Below are 26,114 nucleotides of genomic sequence, written 5' to 3'. Positions count from 1 at the left end.
GGATACAGATAAACGGTAACATGTTTTAAAATGTTACAGAGGCCGATCTGATGGCCGTGCTACAAAGGAAAGATGAAAAAGCAGATAACACTTGTGAAGTTACAGAACTAATTAATATTTTGTTTATTTCCAAAGAAATCTGAAAGACAAAGAATTCGCCTCTGACTTAATTTCGTCACTACAGCGACACAAAGCAAAAAATACAAATGAATTCAATCGGTTGCGTTTCCATCGGCATAATATTGCTGAGAATATCAGGAGTTTATTTAAACTCCTGAATAGTGGCCGATTACCTGATAGGCTGTTGCCCCGGGTAGCTACGCTGATAGGGAGGCTAGTGGACTTAACTCTTTAACATCCAAGCACTTTTCAAGTGGCACTCCCTTTAACATCCAGACTTTCTCAACGTGTCTCTGAAAGACATGGACTCTTCCTAGCTGAGGGGCAGTTACCCCCCGCACTCTGAAGTAATAAAACTGTCGACGCTCTACCTTGAATAATTGCCTTGCGGTTTTCGACAACGAGATTCATTTTCCATCAGCTTAAGAGTTTTATTCTAATGTATTTATATTTTTTAGTGTGAAGTGTTTCGCTCATCATCTTTGTGGGGTATATTTTTTTACAAAAAATTTGAAATTTATTCTATAATTAATTTTTTTTTTATTTGTAAGTTTCATGTTAGGCTTCCAAACTATTTAAATAAAAACTGGCTTTACTAGGAATTTCAAAAACATCTTTATGTTCCATTTAATTCTCAATAGGCTTTTACACTTTTTTTATTTCCAAAATTAAGTAATATGTCATATATTACCATGTAAAAAATTTTTACATAGTAATGCAAAACATACATTATACATATATCAATGCAATTAGTACATTTTTTTACATAGTATAGATGTCAATGCTTTCCAGTGATAAACAAGATAATGTTTTAAATCTTCATTTAATACCGAAATAAAAACAATCGTTGGATAAAAAAAAAAATGTTATTGCTCTTTTTGAAAGATGTTTCGAAAATAATATGTTCTTTCAACACTCAGCTAAGATTTTTTTTTATTGTCTTTAGCATTTTTTTTTAGTATAAACGATTATCTTTATTGAATTTTTAAATATAAAATATTACTTTGCATTTTCGATAGTGATACTAAGAGAAAAGTTTTAGAACTTTAATTAAATTTTTAAAGAAGTTTTCACATTTTTTTTTCCAAAACCTTACGCATTCTTGCTTTTACATTAAATAATCGAAAAAGAATGTAGGGTAAATATAAATTTCAAAAATATCTTTATTTTGCCACTCATTTTTACTAATCTTTTAAAATATAACTATTAAATTTTTTTTCTAACCAAGGGAATATATTACGTCAAACGTTATATATCTCATCTATCGAATTGTTTCGATAGATGAGATAACATATTTTTAAAACTTCATTTAATAATGAAATAAAATTCGGGGGGAAAATTACTCAGCGAAATATATTTCGAAAATACATTCCTTCAGTTTTCGGCCTGAACATTTTACTAAAACATTACATTCTTCATAAACTAAATATGAAGATTTAACACATTTAAAATTACATTAATCATAAATATTACATTTTTAGTATGAACTGTCATGTTGAATTTTTCAAGCTGAATTTCTGATTTTAAAATGTTATGTGAAGTTTTCTATAGTATTGTTAAGACAAGATAAATTTTTGAACGAAAGCTTCATATTAAATTTCCACAAATTTCCACACGAGGGAATCATTTGCAAATTTTTGATAATATGTACATTATATAGCATTTTTGACTCCTCATCTCTATCTCTCTCGTTCATCTGACCCTCGTTAGTTTCATCTCCTGCTTCTTTGCTTAGAATAAACGAGAGATCATCTAAAGTATCATTTTTTGGCCAACCATCATCTTCGTTGATAGATCACTGTCACTTTCGTCAGAATCAAGTAAAATTGCTTTAATTTCTTCTTCAGTGTGTACACGATTTCTTTTACTCATAATGAAGAAATAATAAGCGTTTCAATAGAAAAATTACTCTGATAATCCAAACACCCGATTCACAGTACATAAAATAAAGAATCAGAAATTCACAACTGAAGAAAATTTTTTAGAATGGCATTCTAAAGAGGAACTCAGTATTTATATAACTTATCTCATTCTTTGAAGAGAGCGATACATCCAATCTTTTTTTTTTTTTTTTTTTTGTCTTTTAATTCTATTTTAAAAGTGGTAGTTTGTACACGGCCTCAGAATTTCCGACAGTCCTTTGATGAAAGAATAAGATGCTTGGAGTGTAAAACGACTTCCTTCCATAGTAACAACTGTCGCTACCCATTTTGTAAGAAAACTGCGATGTGAATAGGCCGCATTGACAATGCAATGGTTTGTCTTTATATCATTACAATAGTCTTACTACTGAAAAGGGCTTCTGATGCTTGTCCGAAAAATAAACAACGTGTCGGTATCCTTATATATCATTCATCGTTACCAGAGAACTTCAGTGGAAAATTTCTTTTATAAATGGCCATAAAATCTTTCCAATTTTGAGCTAACAACACGTGAAAACAGAAACTAAAACCCTTTCAAAATACAAAATGTACGCCAACAACCCATTTAGTGAATTCCTCCTCAACCCCTACCGCCCTAAGGCACAGGGGAAACTACTGTGAAAAAGCCGCGATTGTCAAAGATAACGAGGACCTCCTGGAGTGTTCTGTAGAGTAGCCTCTTTTAATACCCATCACCCCTAAAACGGCTTACAGCCGCCCCAAACCGCCCCACGTGGATGTTATAGGGTAAATTCTCAAACCGCCCCAAACCGCCCCGCTGGAATCGAGAGGGTTAAATCAAGTGGACGTTTTTATTTATTATTAATAAAATTGATTCTTATCTGTTTTTATAACGTTCATTCAGTTATTAAAACATTTATAAAGACGAACATCTACTTCAATAATGCGTACAAACATGGATGTTATGCATTCTGAAATCATAGCACATAAATAAAGACAAATATATATTCGCCAAGTTAACAGAAATATTAATATAATCTAATTCATTAATATGTTGAAAACGAGTTAAAATGTTATATTAAATCCCATTATTAAAAGCATGACCTCATAATGTGTATTGCCTAAAGCCACAAAAATGTACATAAACCCATTACTGCTCTTACGAAGAATAAAACTTTGAATCTATTTTTTTTTTTTTCGTTGAAAGCCGACAAAATATAAAGCGGATATTCTGACGAGAGTAACAGGAGAAAAATGCACCAATATATTATATTATACTAATAAAGATAATTTGAAAGATTGTGAAAAAATCAAAACTATTTATAAAAGAATAAGAGCCCTCTCCTTTTGTTCGTTTAGATAATTTCAAAAACTAAGATTCTCAGCAGTGATTCAGCAACAATTTGTACTTCTTTTCCGATCGGATTGGTTTTACTATTGCAAGAGTCCCAAATTAAATAATTTTAATTAATATTTTATTAAAACTCCGAGAAAATAGCCTTCAAACTTTCAGCATAATTTACATGCAAGAAAGTTGCCAACGTTGTTCACATTCTAAATGGTGCGGTCGGCGATATACTCGTTTAGTAACAGAATGGCGAATTTCGACACTGGAGGATTTTTTTAAAAAATCCTTTTCAAAATTATTTTTAATTAAATTAACACTTTACAAATAGTTTTGATTAACATAATATTCATTATTTATGTTATTCATTTTTTATGCAAAAATAAGTGTTGATTCACATGGTACGTGAATTTGAATTTAACTTTTAAACCATAAATAACTACAATTATAAATAGTGATAAATAATTTAAATTACTACTATGCAAGATCATTAACAGTTTTGGATTTTAACAAAGAAAAATTATCTGATTTAATTCTATGAAACCGTATTTATCATAGAAATTACAGAAAGTAGCTAATAATTTATTAAATACATAAGCAAACACTCTAAATTTTAATAATCGAAAGGGAATAATAGAAAGCAGATGTGAAGATACTGAATGTGTCATCAGATGATCCAAACTTTTAGGATCCGGGAAGGGATGCATTCCAGATGTTTTACAAATGGCTACATCTTCTACGAAGTTATAAACATGCAATATTGTAAATGAATTGAATATAAAACTCTGAATGATGAACATTTTAGGATTGGCGGTTTAACGATGCTAAAAAAAACAAATTCATCGTTTAAATCCAAATTAAAGTAAGGAAAGAAACTTTTTTTTCCCAGTCACAAATATTTGTTTCTATACCTAGTTTATTACACACACACATGAAAACTTCAAAAAATGACACGGATAAGAATACAAAGAACAGAATTCTGAGGCTGTTAAGAGAATGCACCAATAAATTTCGGTAAGAACTCGAAAAGTTTAAATGGGAAAGGAACCATTGTAACTGAAAAGTAGCAGTGTAAAAGGTCCAATGGGATAAATATTTTAACAGGTGTTTATTAACTCAGATTCTGTTCTGTTTATCTATTCAGTACAAATTTTAGAACCAATAAGAAAAAAACTTTCATTACTGACAGATTGCACTTTGCATAGACAAATGCAAGAAAAACATTTTACTTTTGACACTTTTCCACTATGGGAAAGGAAAAAACTTATTTTTATTAATTATTTATTTCCATTCTCTTCAGAAGCCAAAGTGTTTTCATACAATTGCCTACCATAGTAAATGAAACTTTACAACTAAAAGTATATATGTAATTGCATTATTACAGGAGATAGATGCCTGTTCCATTTTTGGAGAGGATTAGTTTTAAGGATGTATAGTAATAAGGTAACATTGATTAAAATGAATTTTAAAAAATGCATCTACTACGTGTTTTTTAGTCGGTATTTTCACAGAAATCATGAAAACTATTAACATCTTGCTTTCATAATTTTTGAACAATTTCTATGAATGCCTGCTGATCGTCAATCTTATTAACTAATGTATTGGATAAATATATCAGAGAAATCATTTATCCGATTCCTTAAAAAGCCTAGTGTTCAGGTGGATTTAAATAAATTTGACAAAAGTTGTAGCTGTTAGAAGGCTTTTAATATGTTTTGCAGTGTGGTCCAAAATCTCGAGGATCAGTTTCAATCCGAAAATCCATTTTCGAGACTTGATCCAGGTCGATCAAGTGTAACAGCTCTGTCGAAGATTGCTTTATAGGAAACATTTATAGAAATGCTAATTTTAGCAGTTTCCAAACAATTTTCAATTACCTAGCAAGATATGTATAAAATTACAGCTGAGTTCACTCCAATACGTTTCTTGTAATTGAGCTCTATGCACATATACTTTAATTATGATCATTATGGACTCTGCTGATCAAATGCATTAGTAGCTATAGATAATAATTAGATTAAAATAAAAAGAATGACCAAGATACAACAGACCATGAGGTGATAATTGATATATAAAATTAAAAGCAAAATCATATAAAAATATGCACAAAGAAATAATAAAGTAAATTCAAATGATAAGAATTTTCGTAACAATAAAAAATAAGGTTTACAGAAATGTAAAGACAATACCTGTTCGCTTGAAATCTGCACAAAGCTTTAAACGTTTCCGAATGCTACTTTCTGAATGTGAAGGAAAGGCCTTCTTGATATCCTCCATTTTTATTCGACGTGGATTATCTTTGCTGTTCCAAAATAGTCTATAAATAAACACCTGTAAAAGAGTAATTTTTTTTTTATTTGAATTCAGAATTAGAAGCAGGAAAAAATTATTCGTGTCGTAAATTAAAACAACACAAAGTGAACAATCAAAGAAAGAGAAAGGAGGTTCCAAGATCTAAAGATATACATAAGAAATGCATTCTTTTTCAGATTATTTGAACTAAATATTGCCCGTTTAACAAATCTCGAACGGAAGGTATATAACTTACAATATTACTATATCAGAGGCATACCTACATCCAATGGCGCCCCAAACAAATATTCAAGCAGAGCATCTCGATTTTTTTAAACAGCAATTTTTGTGTTCCCACATCTGAAACTTTAAACCAGGGAGGGATAAAATTAAATTGCAATAAATCCCAACAATATATTATTTATTATATTAATTATATATATGCAACATTTCAATTTTAATACGCCTCGTATGCTGCAAAGTAGAAGTCTTCGAAAACCATCTGATTTACCATCAAAATAATTGTGTAACAGCATAGTTGGCATATTGTATAAGGCACTAGATGGCTGCAATAGCCAAACGGCTTTAATATGCAATGATACAGCATTTCTAGTAATATTAAAGTAATGATTAAAGAATTGTAAATTCTATATAATTTTTATTCAAATAATAATTTTTTGCAGCAATATTATAAGTTTATAAAGAATTTTTGTAAATTTTAAATATTTTCTGTGAACTCATTGTAGTAAACATTTTTGGCTGTTAACTGTAAAAATAACCTGCTTTGTTGTGAAAAACGTGGTGACGCGCAGATTGATTCTGGCGTTGCTTTGTGTAGCATGCAAATTTTTGGAGTCACCAATTTGCCGAATAAACCACGCGGAATTAACATGTTCTATTCTTTAAATTTGATGTATTTCCATAGCAACTAATTCTGCATAGCAGAACGCCCTTAAAAATTGGTGACCTTGGACTTTAGTCAACTTATTTGTTTTCTTGGACTGAACACCATTTCGCAATGCCTGCTACTCCGTAGCCATTGGAAGCGAATGCCGTTAGCATAAAAATACCTCCGTTTTCGACTGATAAACCTGAAATTTGGTTATACCAGGTGGAAGAACAATTTCAAATTTGTAAAATAACTTCAGAAGACACTAAATTCAACTTCCTAATAGCGCAGTTGGAGCCACAATTCCTAGAAAGTATCTCGGATATTATTTCCAGTAATGCTGATCAAAAATACTCTACAGAGAAAGAAAGACTCCTGAACACTTTCAAAGAGAGTGAAACTAAACGAACTTAACGCCTAATCACTGGCTTGGAATTGGACGATTTGACGTCCAGCCAACTTCTACGGAAAATGAAGTCCCTAGGAGAACCGGACATAACAAAGAATCCTTCGAACTTTGTGGTTAGAAAAAATGCCCGAAGTTGTGAAAAGTATTGTGATTGTGAGTGACGAATCCCTGGACAAGGTCACGACGATGGCTCACAAGATTGTTGTGATATCACCCAAAAGAGAACAGTTAACTGAAGTATAGAAGGATTCGACAGATATAGAGAAACTCTTGGAAAAAATAACTTCGCTAGAAAACCGATTGCCAGCATGAAAATTAAACGGCGATCGCGGTCCCCTAAACCGTTCCGAAAAAAATCGGAGCAGGAATAGTATCATAAGGATCATATGAGTTATGACTCATAGGGCCAGTTCTGCTGCTTCCATTTCAAGTTTGGGAAAAAGTGCCAACCAGAAAAATGTGTACAACCGTGTAGCTGGAACGAGGCGGGAAACCAATCCCAGCAGTAGAAGCCGTAGCGAGTCCTGCTGCCGAAATTTTACTTCGCCACAAATCCCGTCTATTCGTCAGGGACAAAAAAAAAAAAAAAAAAAAAAAAAAAAAAAACTGGCTGCCAGTTCCTAGTGGATAGTAGGGCTAATCTGTCCATTATTCCCTCTAAAAAGAGTGAGTAAAATTTCTGATTATAAATTGTATGCAGCCAATGGAACTGAGATACCAACATATAGCATTAAGATGTTAACCCTGGATTTAGACTTAAGGCGACCATGTCAATGGCCATTTGTGATTGCAGAAGTAACTAAAAGCATAATAGGAGTGGATTTTTTAAACAAATTCCAACTCTTAATTATTTTATATAACAAAAAAATTAATCGATGGAGTAACAAACCTCTCAATAAAAGGGGAAGTTACTGCCATTAAGAAAATTTTGATTTGAGCACCATTAATAAGACATTAAAATATTAAATTTGTATCCTGATCTAACAAAGCCTCATTTAGAGAACACAACCATTAAAATAGTGTTAAACATCATATCATAACCAGAAGTCAACCAGTTTATTCCAGGGCTAGACAATTAGCTCCTGATAAACTTCATTTAGCCAAGCAGGAATTTCAGTTCATGTTGGAGAATGACATAATACAACCATCTAAATCTCAATGGGCTAGTCCTTTACATCTGATCAATAAGAAGGATAATACATTAAGACCATGAGGAGGCTACAGAAGATTAAATTCCCAAACTGTTCCAGATAGATACCCAATTCCAAGAATTGAAGATTTCCATTTTATATTGAAAGATAAAAATATTTTCTCAAAAATTGACCTAATGAGGGCTTAATATCAAATTCCAATTGCAGATGAAGATAAGGAAAAAACTACAACTACGCCTTTCGGACTGTACGAGTTCAATGTCATGAGCTTTGGACAGAGAAAGGCATCATCCATCTTCCAGCGTTTCATAACATAAGTCTTGCGTGGATTAGACTTTGTTATCCCCTATCTGGATGATGTGCTTATAGCGTCGTCATCGGAAGAGCATAAAAAGCATCTATCATTGGTATTTGATAGATAGCTGTATGGCTCTCTATCAAATACCAAGATGGATAGCCATATTCATTCGTAGCTGTATGGCCTACGAATAAATGTGGCTAAATCAGTACTGGGAGCAGACCAAGTTGAAAATTTGGGATATCTCATTACTGATAAAGGTTCATGTGCTCCTACTAGAAAAAGTGGAAGCTATAAGAAATTACAAGTTGCCAACAACAATTCATAAACTGCGTACATTCCTCAGCATGATAAATTTTTATCGAAGGTATCTGAAGGATGCTGCAAAAACAAAGCTCCTCTACATGACATGCTGAAAGGAGCAAAGAAAAGTATCTGAAGGATGCTGCAAAAACAAAGCTCCTCTACATGACATGCTGAAAGGAGCAAAGAAAAGTGCCATGGACGGTAGAAGCAATAGCCCCCTTTGAGAAATGTAAATCGGATCTAATGGAAGCTGCTTTATTATCTTTTCCGAGATTAGGATTGCCACTATCCCTATGCACGGATGCGTCAGACTTTGCAATTGGATCAGTGCTACAGCAGTATGAAAATGAGAGTTGGAGGCCAATAGCATTCTACTCTAAAAAACTAAATGATACACAGAAGGCGTATAGTACTTATGACAGAGAATTATTGGGAATATACCTTTCTGTAAAGCACTTTAAACATCTATTAGAAGGCAACGATTTCATCATCTATACAGACCACAAGCCTCTCACTTTTACATTTCGACAAAAAAATTGATAAAGCATCTCCCAGACAGCTAAGACAACTACAATATATTTCCGAATTTTCAACTAACATCCAACATATTCAAGGTAAAGATAATGTAGTTGCTGATGCATTGTCAAGAATTGAATCTGTCTCGACTATCGACTATGATGCTATAGCACAAAAACAAGTGGATGATAAAAAATTGCAACGATTAATGCAAAATAGTTCCTGCTTACAATTTAAACCATCAATGTTACAACCAGGAAAAACACAATGGTGTGATACCTCTACATCTAATATTAGACCATACATCCCAGAAAATTTTCGAATGCAAATATTTAAACAAATTCATGGTTTCTCTCATCCTGGAACAAAAAGCACCATCAAACAGATGACTGAAAAATTCATTTGGTCAGATATAAAGAAGCAAGTAGGAGAATGGGCAAAGGCGTGCATTGGATGCCAAAAATGCAAGGTCAATAGGCACACTAAATCTGAATTTGGAGATTATCAAGAGCCAGATGCAAGATTTAGTGTGATACATATTGATTTAATTGGCCCACTACCACCATCACAGGACATAATATATTGTATTACCTTCATTGACCGGTTTTCTTGCTGGATGGAAGTAGTTCCTTTGCCAGAAATCACGGCCGAGATAGGGGCCAAGGCCTTTTATGAGCACTTGATTTGCAGATTTGGAGTACTGGTAAAAATAATTACACATCAAAGAAGACAGTTTGAATCCCAACTATTCAGAAGTTTGGCTGTAATTTATGATGTTACAGTAGCACATACAACTCCATATCACCCACAATGCAATGGAAAAGTGGAACGTTTGCATAGAACTTTGAAGAGTAAGCACATAACATAAATAAAAGCACATAACCAAATAAAATGGACTGAATCACTACCTACTGTACTTCTTGGATTAGGAGCTGCTCTAAGACCTGACAGCAATCATTCCATATCTCAAATGCTGTATGGCTCAAATATCAAATTGCCAAATGAATTTTTTGATCCATCCACAACTAAAATTGATCCTGAAACCTTTGTCAACAGATTGCAAACATTGATGGAAGAGCTGAAACCAACTACATCTGAAACTACAAGACGCCGAAAGATTTTTGTGCATAAAGATTTAAGATCTTGCTCCCATGTGTTTGTGCGAGTTGACAGGGTTAAGAAAGCACTCTATCCACCAAATGAAAGACTCTATGCAGTGTTGGAAAGAAGTGAGAAATAGTTCACAGTGCAAGTGAAGGGCAAGAATGTAAACATATCAATGGATAGGCTTAAACCAGCTTATATATTAGTGACAAACCCAATACCTGACAAATTAGCAACTCCTGCTAAACAATCAGATGAGGATTTAGAGCAAGAGGATCCCCACCTCTCATCTGATAATCAAAACACTTCCAGTTGAGGTTGAAAGATAAAGCAGCCAATAAGGTTTAAGGATTAAAATGTTGTGTACATATGCTTGCTAATTAATTATATTGTTGTATCAAAATTTATTAAGTTTAAATTATACTTTGAATATATAGATACACGAAAAATTTCACCACATTATATTGTTTCTTGTAAATTTCGCAAGTATAATACAATATTAGAAAATATAATTTCATGCTGTTATTTATAACATTGAATTTAATGCTGTTTTACAAGAATGCAAACAAGAAAAGAGTATTTAAGCTGTATTTTATTGAATTGCTTGTGTAATATTCGTTGTATATAGTTTTTTTACTATAATGAATATAAAAATTTTAATGGCAAGATATATTCAAAATTTAAGCATTGTGTACACCCTACATAGATTTAAAAGTTGTGTATATCTTAAATGCAAATGATAGTTATGAATACCTTGTTGAATTTGAGTATCTTGTATGCTTTATAATTAAATTGTGTGTGCTTACATGACATATTACATTTAACTGGTATGACATTATGTTATTTAATCATTGTGTTACATAACCTATTTTATGATTGTGTTGTGCAAATTGAAAAACTAAATTACTTGTAAATGCATATCATATTTATTATTCAGAGTTGAACTGGTGGTTTTGTGTAAAAATGTTGAATATTCTTCGAATAACAGTTCCCAATCCCTTGATGGTTCTAGCTCAATTATGCTTGCCTTGAAAATAATATTAAGTTCTGATACTTTAGCTCGCATGATTCAATGATTGCTTAAGTGTTTTCTATGGCAATTCTCTGTTGTAAAAGAGCAAGGAGATTCTTTTTATGCCATTGTAAATAATACTAATTTGAGATAATGTAACAAGCAAGAGTGTTGAAAGTGTCATATTAAATTGTGTGATAATTATTTGTTTATGTATTTATTACTCAGAAATATTGGGTGCAATATTGAATATATATTTAAGAATCATTGCACGCATTATGTAAAGTTACTTATTATTATCTTTGTTTGTTTTCTCCTTAGGTTTCATACAGTAAGTTGAATTTAATTAAGTAATTATCAGAATATGCCTTTCCACGTATTTTCTATGCATCGTAACTTTGTAACTGGCAAGAGAGTAATGTAACCGCATACTAGTTTTCCTGCCACTAGATGGTTGCGCTAGTCAAACGACTTTAATATGCAATGATGCAGGATTTTTAGTAATATTAAAGCAATGATTAAAGAATTTTAAGTTCTATATAATTTTTATTCCAATAATAATTAATTTTTTACAGCAATATTATTAGTTTATAAAGCATTTTTGTAATTTTTAAACATTTTCTGTGAATTTAGTGTAGTAATATTTTTAGCTATTAACTATAAAATAACCTGTTTTGTTGTGAAAAAGGTGGTGACGTGCAGATTGATTCTGACGTTGCTTTGTGTAACATGCAAGTTCTTGGAGTCAACAATTTGCTGAATAAACCTCGTGGAATTAAGATGTTGTATTCTTTAAATTTGGTGTATTTCAATAGTAATTAATTCTACATAGTAGTAACGCCCTTAATAATTGTATTAATTTCGTAAAGCTAACAAACTTCAGTTTAGTTAATGAACTCAATTTTTGATACTATGAAAGCAGAACCTGCTACAAACCACCAAGAAATGAATAAAAAATATTAAAAAATACACAAAAAAAAGCATAACTATTTAGATTAAATTTTGATACATAAACGAAACGTTTTGTACTGAATATTTATTGCTAATAGAATTAATGATTTAGGCCCATATATACAACTCTTATAAAATCGTTTAGCCAGAAGTTTCTAACACTTTCTGAACCATTTTTCTCTTACAAGGAAAAAGAATCCAAAATTATTCTTTTCCTTAATATTGTTGTATATTATAAATACTTATTTTATACAATCGATCTATAAAGAATTACTAACTAATGTAATAATTACTCATTAAAAATAAACAAATAAGAAATAAAAAAATAATGAGATGATTCAGATGGTTAACAATTTGTAGATGTAGGATTCCAATTTCGTTAACGTTTAATTCGTTTCCAATCGCCTAATGCTAAGTTCAGTGAAGTGCAGACTATACCTTTATAAGATAATAAAAAGCTATTGAATTCAATACATTCTTAGTGAAATAAATGAAGGAAGAATGAATGAAGAACAATTACAAAGGTTTATACCCCTGCCTCAATCTAGAATAGGGAGATAATACTGATTTTTGAAGTCGAAATTGATGGCATCCATTTCTCAGTTTTAATTTGATTGTTTCGTTCGTTGCGAGTTCTTTAAATCTGAGAATTCTGCAGTATTTGTTTTTAGATCCTTTTACAAATGCAAACTTAGTATAAACATAATTAAAATATCATAAATTCATTACCCAGAAATTTGCAAACTGCTTTTGTTAAATATTTCAAATTCAATTAAAAATTTTCAAAGAAAGTGCAAAAGTTAAAAATTTTCAATTCAAAGTCAACTAAGTGATGTCATTTATGGATGTAACGAGATTATCTTTATATCATTTTTGGGTGTGACGAGTCCATTATAGTATCAAATAGATTTTAAAAAAACAATTTAGAGAAATATCTTTTGAAGGCCAACATACTTCTAAGTACAACAACAAAAGATTACAATCTTCACCATCTATTTACAAAATTGATCAAATAATCTCTCATGCAATGAATTGCCTCTAAACATATTGACTTTCTAATAAAATAATAAAGCGGCATGTACAGATGTCCAATCAGAATTTTGCAAACAAATACTCACAATGAATATCTCAATACGCAATCATTATATTTGGCGTAGCTTTTTTCTAATGCCTTTGAAACCTCTATAATGCCTTGTCATAGATGGGCAACCTTCAAGCCAGCAACAGCAACAACAAGAATTCCCCTTAAAGTGGTTTTGAATGCAAGCTCTTCTAGTTCAAATGCAGTTTCACTAAATGAGGTTTTATTAAAAAAGTGACGTTGAAGATATTATTGCATTAATATTTAAGTTCAGAATAATTAGTTATTACACCCATATTTTTGTTGGAACATGTTTGATTACATGAATTGCATTTTTTGCTTACCAACTTGCAAAGACTTGCCACCAACCCCTTGTAGTTTCGCTTACTCTTCGCCGGTTCCCAGAGCACGAAACCGAGGTCAGTTGTATATTAAATAGTCGTATAAGGAGTCAACGACGAATTATTTAGATCAGTCCAACTCAAGCAATTAGTGGACTGAGAATTGAGCCGTGCACCCAGTCTTAGAGATAAAAAGTGAAGCAGCATCGAGTCGTGTGTTGAGTAGCCAGTTGTATAATAGTGAGTCAGCAGTTGAATGCAACTAAAGCGAGGAGACAGTGGAGAATAGCAGGCGTTTGGAGAGACCCTAGTTAATATCTTAGATTCCCTCCTCCTGCGGAGTTTTATCTGGCCGCTTTGTGTGCTGCTGTGTATTGCTTGTGTACGTCTCGACTGTGTTTTGTCACCAGTGTATTCCTGTCTTCGTGCTAATAAGCGTCGTTATTTGTAATTGAAGCCTGTTAACTGTGTCACCGAACACCCACAACAGCGAACCTGTCGGGTTTAAATTCAGCATTAAAAATATATACATTACTAATTATTCATAGAAAAATTAAATATTAATAGCTAATTTTACATTTTAACTTAATAGGATTAAGTAAATAGAAATATTTCCGGTTAACACAAGTAGAAATGTTTCTTTTCACGTTTTCCCTATATTTTAAAAATAAGAATAAAAAATTAGTTTGTTTTTGCAATAATTATTTGTTACAATGATGTGATAAACGAATTATGTGGAAAACAACAAAGGCTGATTCAAAGTAAATAACTAATGCAATGCATTAGGATACAATATGAATATAAAATCTAATTAATAATCCATTTTTATATGGTAATATTACTAATATTTAACTTATATTTATGCACATAAATTAAATATAAGATGTAAAAAATTCACCTAAATAAATATTACTGACTCAAAAAGTTATAGAAGCAGTTTACATTTTGGCAAGTAAAACTCACTCACAGAAAAAAAAAAAACTGCTGAAGGACTACCGAACCAGACTAGAACTTCCAATTAATTATTTAATGATTTAAACCAATAATCTAACTATTAATAAACACATCTTGAAAGTTACAAGCACATAAATTAATTCTTACTATTTCATTACGAGTCGAAGGTTTAAATTGACCATATTTCAAAACTGGACAACTCAATAAAAATCACTAAATCCAAACCTTTGGATATGGTACTTTTACGGAGAAAGACGAACGAAAGACATAGTACTATAAAGTAATTCAAATATAATATAACATGCGATCGAAAATTTTACTGATATGGCTAATTATTCAGATTTGTAATGTATCCACTTAATTACAGTTTAAAAAATAAAACAAAGATATTTAAAAAATCAAAGCATCATGTTGAATAATAGATATGCAATACACACAGAAATCTGATTAATACAAATCGCAAATCTTAATTCATATATGTAAACGTATAACCCGAATCAAGAATATTATACCTGCATCGTTTGAAATTAATTCCGCGCCTCATTATTATATTTATTTTATATTTAAGTAGTAATTTCTTAAAGTAAATTGGATAGGAATGAAAACATTACCGAAGATAGAAATAAATGATAAAACAGCCAGATTAAAAAATATTTTTTAAAAAATAACTCGCCAGCATTAGAGAAAATAATACTTACTTGTAAGAAATCACGAATGAAATTATTTGCTTTCTTTGAATTTGGTCCAGGAACTTCAAATAATGGCAGTTGTTGTCCAACAGTAAAAATAGTTTCAACTTCTCTGATGTAATAACTAACAAAGATTCATAATGCAAACATTATTGTCAGTATATATAATATTCAGAAAAATGTGCTAATTGAGAACATTTCTAAAACGAAACATTTCATTTCCATCATTTATAACAGGTTCATATAACAACTATTGTTGTTATATGAATGCATATTACAACATTTGCATTTAATAACAAGATTTTCTCTGAATACTGCTGGTGACTGATGGATCAATAACTATTCATCATTAAAATGTAGTACAAAAACTTGATTATTTAATAAAATAAACTCAGTCTTGTCAAATCTATTAACTGTGCTTGTGATCAGAGGCAGATTTAGGCATTTTGCGAAGCAAGACAGGGTACATTATGAGGTACCATTTTGAATAACTGGTCAATATAGTTTCATGCTGCAAAACATTTTTAACTTAATCAATATGCTAATGAGTTATTTTAGTCTATTTTTTTATTTTAGTAATTTCATGAAAATACAAATGCTTGTTTATTTAAGTATATATATCGCGAAAAAATGACTAAGGTAATAAAATTCTTGAAACTTTACTACATTTATTAACTAACGATTTACTTTCTCGCAAATAAATGCATTTAATTACTTTGATAGGCTTGAAGGAAATAAGTAGTTTTACATGAATATAAGATTAGAAATTATAATATAATAGGAAATGGATTATGACACCCATTTAAATGAATACCTAATGTTCTAATACATCATAAATAAATAATTAATTATATTTTATTTTATTAAACAATTATCTTAAATCTAAATACACACTGCAGTCATTACATTTTAAAATTCATAAAATTTATATTTTTATAAATGTATACAAAATATCAATATATACAAATAAAGAAACGAGACGAATATACAACCAAAACTCCAAAGAAAAAAGATACAAAATTAAAATCTTAGCGCCTCTCCAAGTCACTTATAAATAACTACAAAACAAAAGAAACATAAATGATTAAAAATAACACAAAACATATAAACGAAACGAACAAACAAACAACAAAAACAAGATACAAGCAACCGAAATAAAGCACAGAAATAAACATACACCATATATTTTCGTTTATCTATCTTACTAAAGTACTTACTGCTGTCTAGTCCGAATAATAATAAAATCAGTATCCGGCAACTCATGCTGGTATATGGGTGATCGAAAAAGATTATTTTCAAATGCCTGAAGGCTCTGACCTGGGGCCAAAGATCCAAGAAATGGGGACGTATGAGAATAAGCAGTTTCCCCATATTTATATTCAGGGGCTCCAGTATCCTTTCCTGGTTTCTATAATATCAAGAATTTGTAACAAAATTTAAATGATACATAGTCAAATAAGTTATTAATATATAATAATTTCAACTTTTCCGTCTCCTTAAAATAATTATTTTTCCCAGTCATATGAATTCAAACCTCACTTCTGAGTAGTGCGTGTGCTTAGTTCCCAAGTTCTCAGTCCACATGTGCGTAAAATAAATACTACATTCCTGCTCAAAAAATAAGCAACAAACACGAAAAGACGAGATACACATGCAAAACGATGAAGTAAACACATAATTTAGGAATCAGAAAGACGTTGCATCGCCGAATGCAAATTAGTAATCAAAATAAGCATGAAACGCAATCTCGTAGTCACACCTTAAAAAGGGGCTTAGCGGACATATGTTTCAGTTCGTAAGCAGCGATAATTCCGCGAAATCGGAGATAGCCAAAGCGGAAAGCACAAGTAGAAGAAAACATTTGCACGATCAGATGCGTTGGAGAGTTGTCAGTATGTTGCAAGCTTATGTAAGGCATTCTGCTGTTGCCTAAGAGCTGAATATGTCTTGTAGTGTCATATACAGACTGCAAAAACATTATCAAGGGAATCAAAACACCAGTAGAAGACATGGGTCTGAACGCCGGAGAATCAAAACATCGTCAGGCGATCGCTACCTACTGCAATATTTCAGAAGCCGGAGAACACCAACAGCACGATAGTTAGCCTCGCAGCTACCAGGCCCATATTCCGCTAGACTGTGTCGCGCAGACTGCATGAAGGCGGTCTGTTCGCACAATGAATTGTCATTTATGTGCCTTTGTTGCCAGCACATGTCAGAGCCCGGTTGCACTGGTACCGTAAACATTACAGTTGGACACTAGAGCAGTGGAGCCACATTTTCTTTGTGGATGAGTCAATTTAACATCCAGAATGATTCCCGAAGGGTAAGGATATGGCGAGAGCCAGAGATACGCTATCGGGCTCCAAACAATGTCGAAGGGACCATTACAGAGAGGTAGTTTACTTGTCCGCGCAGTCAGAACAATGAGCATCCGAACCGACTTCCACGTGTTCGCTGGAGGTTTCACCACAGTCATCCGATACCGCGACGACCCTTGTGCGCGCTTTCATCGCTGCAATGAGTACTGGCACGATATTTCAGTATGATAACGCCCACCCGAATAGAGCTCAATTGGTGCGGAGTTACCTGGAGAGTGAAACCATTTCGCAAATAGTGTGCCCTGTTAGATCAAAGCATCTGAATCCCATAAAGCATGTGTGGGACATATTGGGAAGACGGATTGCAGGTCGTAGTGTGCCTCCAGACACCCTGCACGAGATCTAATAAGCCTTATTACAGGAATGGGCATTACCGCCACAACAAGCGACTAATACATTATTCTCAACATGTCTCGCCGCTGTCAAGCATGCACTTCAACTAGAGGATATCATACCCGTTATTAGCATGGGGTTCACACTACGCCTTCGGCTTACCTATTTGGGCTATCGCGCCACGACGACAGTAGTATACGTATTTTCGTCTCTCTTTGCAGTTTGATACGAGGTCTAGTAATGCCACACCTACCTCGTGTACAAATTTCACGCATATCCATTAAATAGTTTGTTTTATTCCAAGTTTTGCATTTTTTGCTTACTTTTTGAGTAAAAATGTATATTAGATAAATTTTGGGAAAATTCCCTTCAAGAGCTATATAAGCTTTGAACGTGTCCTTACTCTTTCGATGATGTACTTAATGTTGCACTTACTCTTTTGTAGTAGTTCCGTATCTTTGTAGCCATGCCAACTTGCATGATGAGAGGTGGATGCTCTTCTGCATATTCAGCTAAAATTAATTCACCATCCCTTCCAGTTAAATCATCTGGAGTTCTCATAAAAAACATTTCACCTCCGCCTGAAGCTTCTCTTTCCTGCTCACGAAGCTGTGAAAGGTGTTAAAAATATAATATTAATACAGATTTTTAAATATACATTTAGAAAACCATCTTTCTTTTAAATTATTCTATAAGTTCATATGCGCTACGGAAGGCAAAATGTGCAATATAGCCATACCTGTAAAATAGAAAAAAAAAAATTTAATGAATCCTTATATGTTTTAAAATATAATTACTCTTATTTACAACCATTGCGCACCATCTTTTTTCTCTTAAAATAAAGGTAAGTACACAATTAATTCGACAGCTTGAAATGGAAATATTAATTCAAATAATAATATTTTGAATGTGTTATTTAGACAGAATGATATCCAAAACTAGATATTAAATTGTTTGTTTTCTTCCCTTGAAGAAAACGTAAAGCCTATTTTATTTTAAAGAAAAGGCTTTTTAAAATATAATATTAAAATATATTTCAGCATTTAAAAAGGGAGACAAAATTATAACAAATTAAATTAGGGTTGAAAGAAAACAATTCCACATATCTCAAGTTCTTAAAGGCCTCGTTACTCACTTAACATGTCACTAAAGTTACTGCCATTGCATTTAACATTCTTTATTAATAATATCAATATGTCTTAGCTAAATAATACAGATATTCAGCAGTTTATATGATTATTGATGACATTACAATGGATTTGAGTGAAGGATCAGTCTTAATCTTACAAGTCCTTTAAAAAAAAATTAAAAAGAAATGTCGAAATGAAAGTAACTGCCGAGTCCCTAAAAATTTATTTGCTTAAAGTAATGAAATTTATTTTCATTATATTATTTAAAAAAGCGTTATTTTAAAATTATTTGACTAATGTAAATATATCTTTCAAATTAATAAACAATGAGGGATAGAAAATAAAAGGAAATACAATGCAATAATGCAAAATATTTTTTTTTTTTTTTACTTTATTAATCATCAACAAGAGAATTAAGATTTGAATCCGTTAATTAGTTAACCAATCCGTAAGGCAGATTGGTTAAAAGGCTTCTGAACATTTTTTCTAATGGATCGATCATGAAGCTTTCGAACCGAAATATTTAGGAGAATTATGATATCACAGAATCGTGTATGTTCGATCTTGGTAACATCCAAGATTTCCATAATTATACGATAATCTTTCAAGCATCAAACTAAGATTTTATTGATCTAGATGATAATTTGCTGAAAACAGATTAAGAGTAAAACAGTTTAGGCTTCATATGTAATATACTGCAAGAACAAAAACATAAAATTAACTTTTCAAAACCAATTAAATATTGCACTCCTCGATAAATATGAATGCAATTTTTCTCTAACTGGCATGAAAGTTACACATAAACAATAAAGTAATAAAACGTGAGATATGTTTAAGGATAAATACTATAGAACATTTCACAGACCAATCATTTGATCAGCCGGGATTCTTCTTAATGAGATTGTATTTAGCTTAATGCAAAAATTAGTGCAAGAAATAAATGCAGATAAAACTAAATTACGTTACGATAACAATAATAATATTTAGAGAATGAAGTCGAAATTTTGATGGGACTGAAAAAAAATCGGTGCGGGGGGGTGGGTCGGCTCAAAGCCAGGTCTGGTTTGACTGCAGCTTGACCCACCTCTAAATTCAAAGGGAAAATGGGTTGCTTTTGACCTTATATAAATTACTTTACTGTGATTGATTCGGATACTTTCAAGGGATGATCGCTGAGCAGCACAGATCTGCATTTCTCCGTCTTGTTTATTTATTTCCTGTCTTACTTTTCTATTTTAATTACCCCCCCCCCTTTATTTTTCGCTTTTGATGATCATCGAACTCTCAGAATGGAAAAGCAAGCAAATTAAATAATATTTTATATTATATATATATATATATATATATATATATAATTTAAACAAAATAATTTCGGGCGTTACAATTCTGCAGCTGTGATGAACGAACCGCCACTGCTCTTGTTAGATCTACCTTGAGAAGAATGCAGTTAAAACTATGCAACATACTGGAACTCTTCAGCCATATTAACTTTTTTTTTTATTAATAAAATATTTATTTTGAAAGTTTCAGTCAATGTATTTCAATTTTCAATCTTTTAATTAATTTTAAAACCTATTTTAAATAATAGAAACGGTCATGTAATATGTATGCTATAAAAGTCTAAACTATTCAATAGCCTTTTATCCGATTTTGCTCATAAATATTACGAAACATTAAGGTTTCAGTCAATATTTAGTAGAAATAAATAAAATAGCGATTTTTTAACTAATATAAAACTATGTTTCCATGATGCATACTCAGTATAAGTTGTCGTGCGGAAGCAGAAGGTGTCAATCAAAATGTATAAATACCTTTAAGTGACAGCCCAGCTGACAAAGCACGTAATAGCAAGAGTAAGGATCAAAACTTCGACTTTCTATGGATGCCTTTCAAGAAAGAACTACAATGTTCTGTATAGCTGATGCATTTAAATCCTAACTACTGAATGAATTTTCTTCAAAATTTGCTCGCAAACACAGTAACACATTCAGAAGATTATGTTCAAAATTTTGTGCAAATAGTTTTAAAGAATTTTCAAAGCAATACTCCGGTTTTTTGTTTTCTTTCTTATGCCGTAGCATTTTAAGATCATTACACATTTAAGAGAAAATCTACTCATAACTGTAAAACGTAATTTTAATAATGTCTACTGCTTCATAACGGCGAAATGAATATCATCAATTTTAAGTACAGGTGTGTTTCTTTTTGACTTTTGCTTTTGATAGTTTGTAGGTGTGCTGGTTTGTAGGTGTGATAGGTGTGTTTCTTTTTGACTTTTGCTATTGTTTCTTATTGGTATAAAATTGTTATCGGAATGAAAGTAGAGACATCAATTAAATTGAGACAGGTTGCATTTAAATCACCTACTTTTTGGAAAAGTAATCCAGAATCCCTTGTCTTCCTTCCGGTACTTCATATTAACGATTAAAAGCACAAATAATAAAATATGCAAATTCCAAAAATTTTAAATGGAATTACAAACATTACAACTCGGTGTTCTTCCAAAACTTTTAATGCAGATGAAAGAATATTTTAAAGTGTTTACTTGTACTCACCAAATTTCAATTACATAAATCGTTGCGTTTTTGAATTATCGTGTTTACATGCATACAAAAATATAGCATGATGGTCAACCCTTTTTTAAAACTAGTTCAAGTATGATATGGATTTACATTTTAGATAATAAGTCTGTGTGCAAAATTTTATCCATCTAGCTCCTTACATTTTGTACTTAATGTGTTTACCTGCACTTGGATTGCTAGATTTCTTACTAATGTATTTCGTCCAAAATTAGATATTTACAAATTTGGTGTAATTATCATATCAAATTTTATTCTTCTAACTAAAGCATTTGTGTTATCGCGTTCAAACACAAACATAATTCAAAAAATGCGTTTTTAGTACTCAAGGAGCGTTAAAACAAAAATTTGTCAAAATCTTGAATTAAAATTTTTTTAACAATCGCATTATTTTCTCTTGGTCCACTTCAAATACGAGGAAGCACAGTCACTAGAAGATTTAAAATATGTTTAACACATTTGTATCATGCAGAAAGAAAGTGGGTCTTTGTCACCAAATTCTTTCTTTAGCGCATAAAAAGAAAAACATTTTAAAAATATAATTTTTTTAAAAAATCCACAAATGAACCTAAATATTCTGTTAATCTCGTCACTTAAAACATAAGAAAAATGTTATTTCTTTTCTTTCTTGTGAAAATTACAGAAGAAATACGTACTTATAATGTATCGAAAAATTTTAAATAATGTGTTCAATATTAATTTAAAATTCGGAACATTTTGTTTAACATAGGGATACACAGAATTTTTAAATTTCAAGGGAAAATATTAGCAATAAAGTCTGTCCGATACTTTATATGAAGATCTCTAGTTTAGGAAAAAAATCAGTATTCACAATGTTTGCCAATACTTAGAAAAAAAAGTGAAAAAAAAAACCCTGACAAATGTAAAATAAACATTTAAAAAAAAGATTAAAGCATACATTACCAATAACGTCGGATGCTTCACAATTCAAAAAAAGATCTTCGAGAAGTGGAAATACAAATTAATTCCGGTATAATACGTATTTATTCATAATCAGACGCCTTTGGCGACCAGCTGGTTCGATAAGAATATTGTTTGTGTTAAGTCCAATCAAATTTCTTATGTACTGCTTTATGTTCATGATCCCTTCAAGAAATATTTTTATGCGTCAAACTGAGAGACATCGTGTTATTTCAATGTATTAGTTCAACCTTTTATCAATTTTTCCATTATGCATATGAAAAACCCGAACAGAGTCAAATTCCATGGCATCAGAGTGCTTTAAAAATGAAGCTTTCAGGATAACTAGCTGCCTTAGGCGACCAGCTTGTTCTCTAAAGTTACCGACTTTTTAGGCTGTTCAATATTAATGTGGAATGCATATTTTTTTCTTCAATTTCACCTTCTTATTTGATAAGACCGAAAATAAATGAATTTAACTGAATAAATTAATACAAATTATGACGCGAGCAAATTTTTTAAAAAGTGTATAGATTATGAAATAAAAGCGGAAATGAAAATTCTACTTCAGAAATAATGCCCAATGAAAACATCTTTTTAAATCATAATTTTAACATTGGAAAAGGCACTCGATTGAATACTTTAATGGTTGAATATGAATTGTGTCATCACGAATTAATTGTTACAAATCGTGTATTACATTTTTAAAAAAATTGTTAAAAATAAAGATAGCATTGAACAGAGAAGAAATTTATATCATTAAAAGGGCAATTTTTTTTAGTTTTAAAATAGTGCAAAAACCATTTTTTCAGATTATAGTTTCGGAAGGTATGATCATCGATTTCCACTAGTAAGTCATAGCAATTATTTGGCAATGGTTACGCCTATTTCCGAGCTCGATAACTTTGACACCTATTTTTTTATTTCATTTCATCTTATTTCTTTTGAGTGAATAGAATTTTTGTTAACTCTATCCAGAACATTTGTAATAACACTTTGCAGCTTCATTAATTAGTGAAAAATTGAATTAACCACAGTTTCAAAAACGTTCAATGAAGCAATCTGAAATGTTCGTATAGAAATTTGTTTACATTTAACTGTTGTTATTTGACAATATGTAATAAGAGTGATTTCTGTACCACGTACGTTAATGTTTTATATAGACAGAGATCTTCTAACTTTCGCAGTATTTAAACTTTTGTTTTCTTATTTCTGATGTGGATTACATAAATGTAAAATAAAATCGCTCTTAAGTTACAACATTGGAAAATCATGTATTCAATGAAATTTATTGTTAAAAATTATGTAAAAATATTTATAAAAAAATGCTAAGATTCAGGAAAAATTTGTCCATTAATTAAATTCAGATTATTAAAAAGATATTCTTTGAAAAATTTTAAATTGTGTAAAAACAGTTTTGTATTTCTCTCCGATCTTCATGAATCGGACTCTGACGATAATATCGAAAACTATATTTGTTTCCTCTTTAAACCTTCAAGTTAATACTGAATATTATTATTTACTTGATATTAAAGAAGTCAACAGGAAAATCCACTCCAAATTAGTCCAACAATTTTAGTAAAAATGCGTGTTTCTCGGAAAAAAATTTTACGCTGTTTTTTTTTTTTTTTTTTTTTTTTTTTTTTCCTCCTCCCACCTAGACTTTTATGTCGATTTAAATAAATGATAAAACAGAAACCTCCAATAATCTACTGTACGCTTCCCCTTTTTTTTTCGGGGGGTCGGTGAAGGGGGGGGGGGTAGAAAAATTATATTTTAGTAAATTGGGCAAAGACTAATGATAAGGCATTTAAAATCGAGAAAAACCTTATTGCTTTAATCACTTTATTAAGAGTCCGGCAAGAATATCGCAAGTTTCCCCGAATTTGAAAATTCACTTTTCTTTCGAATGACGATGCCTAATTTACAATACTTATTTAACGAAATCCATTTCCTAAATCATGATTCTACACAAAAATATTTATTTCACATACATATCGATGCATTAAACCAGAGCTCTAATGTAGTATAGGATAAGAAATTCAGGCTGGTTTGTACCTTCTAATTCCCCAAGTTTCAAAATCATGAGACTCATACCAAAATAACTTCTATCTAACTTCTGAAAGGGACTAATTATCTAACACTAAAAAATTACATTCCAACATCTGAATGGCATATAAACACAAAAACTAAAAAATAACTGAACAAGAGTATAAATGAAGAACAGCTACCAGAACGCATGAGCAGATTTCTGTAAGAACACAAAATGAAAGGTTAAAACAGGTGGAATATCTTACCTTGATGTTTTCCAGGAAAAGAAATAATGGGATGGATTACACATTCTTAACAAGTTGAACAAACTATGTTTATTTATCTGGCCTTTTCCTTGGCGCGTCCAGTGTCCGAGAAAGGCTGGATTATGTCCGATTTGTTAAAACACTTCTACAAGATCTAAAGGACTCAAAACTTGGGATGGATACGGGTATCAAGGAGAGTATTTGAGGGACAAGGGGAAAAATGTTTCATTATTACAAAATAAAATTTCCTTTGAACTCCATGTAGACTGCCGGAAAGACTATGTTCGCAGTACGAGGACTGCTGCGTATACAAGAAAACGAAAAGATGAGGAAGCTAGTGCATCAATAAATCCTAGAAAAACAGGGGGGGGGGGATCGACATCAGGGTTTATCTGTAGGAACAAAGCTGTAGAGAAGAAGGGGGGAAAAAAATAAGGGTAAGATTAAAAAAGGTTTCTAGAATCGAGTTCCATGATGAAGATAGAAAAAAAGAAGCGATGATTGGACAAATTTGTGAAGCTGCCTATTGCTGGCGCAATCGATTGGATCGCAGTTGATGGCAAGTATCATGAGGTATATTAAATTTTCAGTAAAATTATCAGAGAAAAAAATAAGTCACCTTTCCAACGAATATATAATTCAGGCCATGGGGAGGATATTTTTTTTTAACATTCAAAATAATAATGAATGCCAACTTGACAAAAATTATTAAGTTTGCTGGGCGGTACGGCCAACAAAGTGAAAGGACCAGCTCATCTCTGCTTCTGAGACACAAGTTATATAATGTGTTGGTCAAATCATGGTACGAAAACATAAGTTCCGATTTCCAAAATGAACGTTTAAGAATGGTATAGAAAACAGCCGAAATTATTCGTCGAGATATACTTTCATTATTACGCAAGGCAGATAATTATCTTCCAGGATTAAATAATTCTCTAATATCAACTAGTTCGATTCACTGTTTTATGACAGTAGAAATCATCCTGAAAAACAGAAAGAACTAGGCAGGGCCTTTAAAGAGAAAGCCAACTGCAATTTGACATGTCATTAAGTCCACAGTTTATCCTCTATCCTTTATTTTTCATTTACTCCGCGGAGAATCCATCAAATTTGTATAGATATTTTGGCTCAG

The 26,114-nt window shown here is 31.5% G+C and overlaps 1 protein-coding gene across 2 annotated transcripts in view; it reads right to left on the bottom strand.

The window, feature by feature from the left end:
- LOC129960084 (transcription initiation factor TFIID subunit 1-like) overlaps nucleotides 1-26,114 on the bottom strand; it is a 110,742-nt gene that overhangs the window by 43,730 nt on the left and 40,898 nt on the right. For both annotated transcript variants that reach the window (XM_056073178.1, XM_056073177.1), the window contains exons 15-18: nucleotides 18,491-18,664; nucleotides 16,559-16,749; nucleotides 15,351-15,465; nucleotides 5,538-5,679 (exon numbers count right to left, since the gene is read on the bottom strand). In XM_056073178.1, coding sequence (XP_055929153.1) covers nucleotides 5,538-5,679; nucleotides 15,351-15,465; nucleotides 16,559-16,749; nucleotides 18,491-18,664 — 622 coding nt within the window. The remainder of the gene's footprint in view (nucleotides 1-5,537; nucleotides 5,680-15,350; nucleotides 15,466-16,558; nucleotides 16,750-18,490; nucleotides 18,665-26,114) is intronic.

The sequence above is a fragment of the Argiope bruennichi genome, chromosome X2 (assembly GCF_947563725.1).
Source record: "Argiope bruennichi chromosome X2, qqArgBrue1.1, whole genome shotgun sequence".
Taxonomy (NCBI): Eukaryota; Metazoa; Arthropoda; class Arachnida; order Araneae; family Araneidae; genus Argiope; species Argiope bruennichi.
This window is presented reverse-complemented; position numbering and strand designations above follow the sequence as displayed.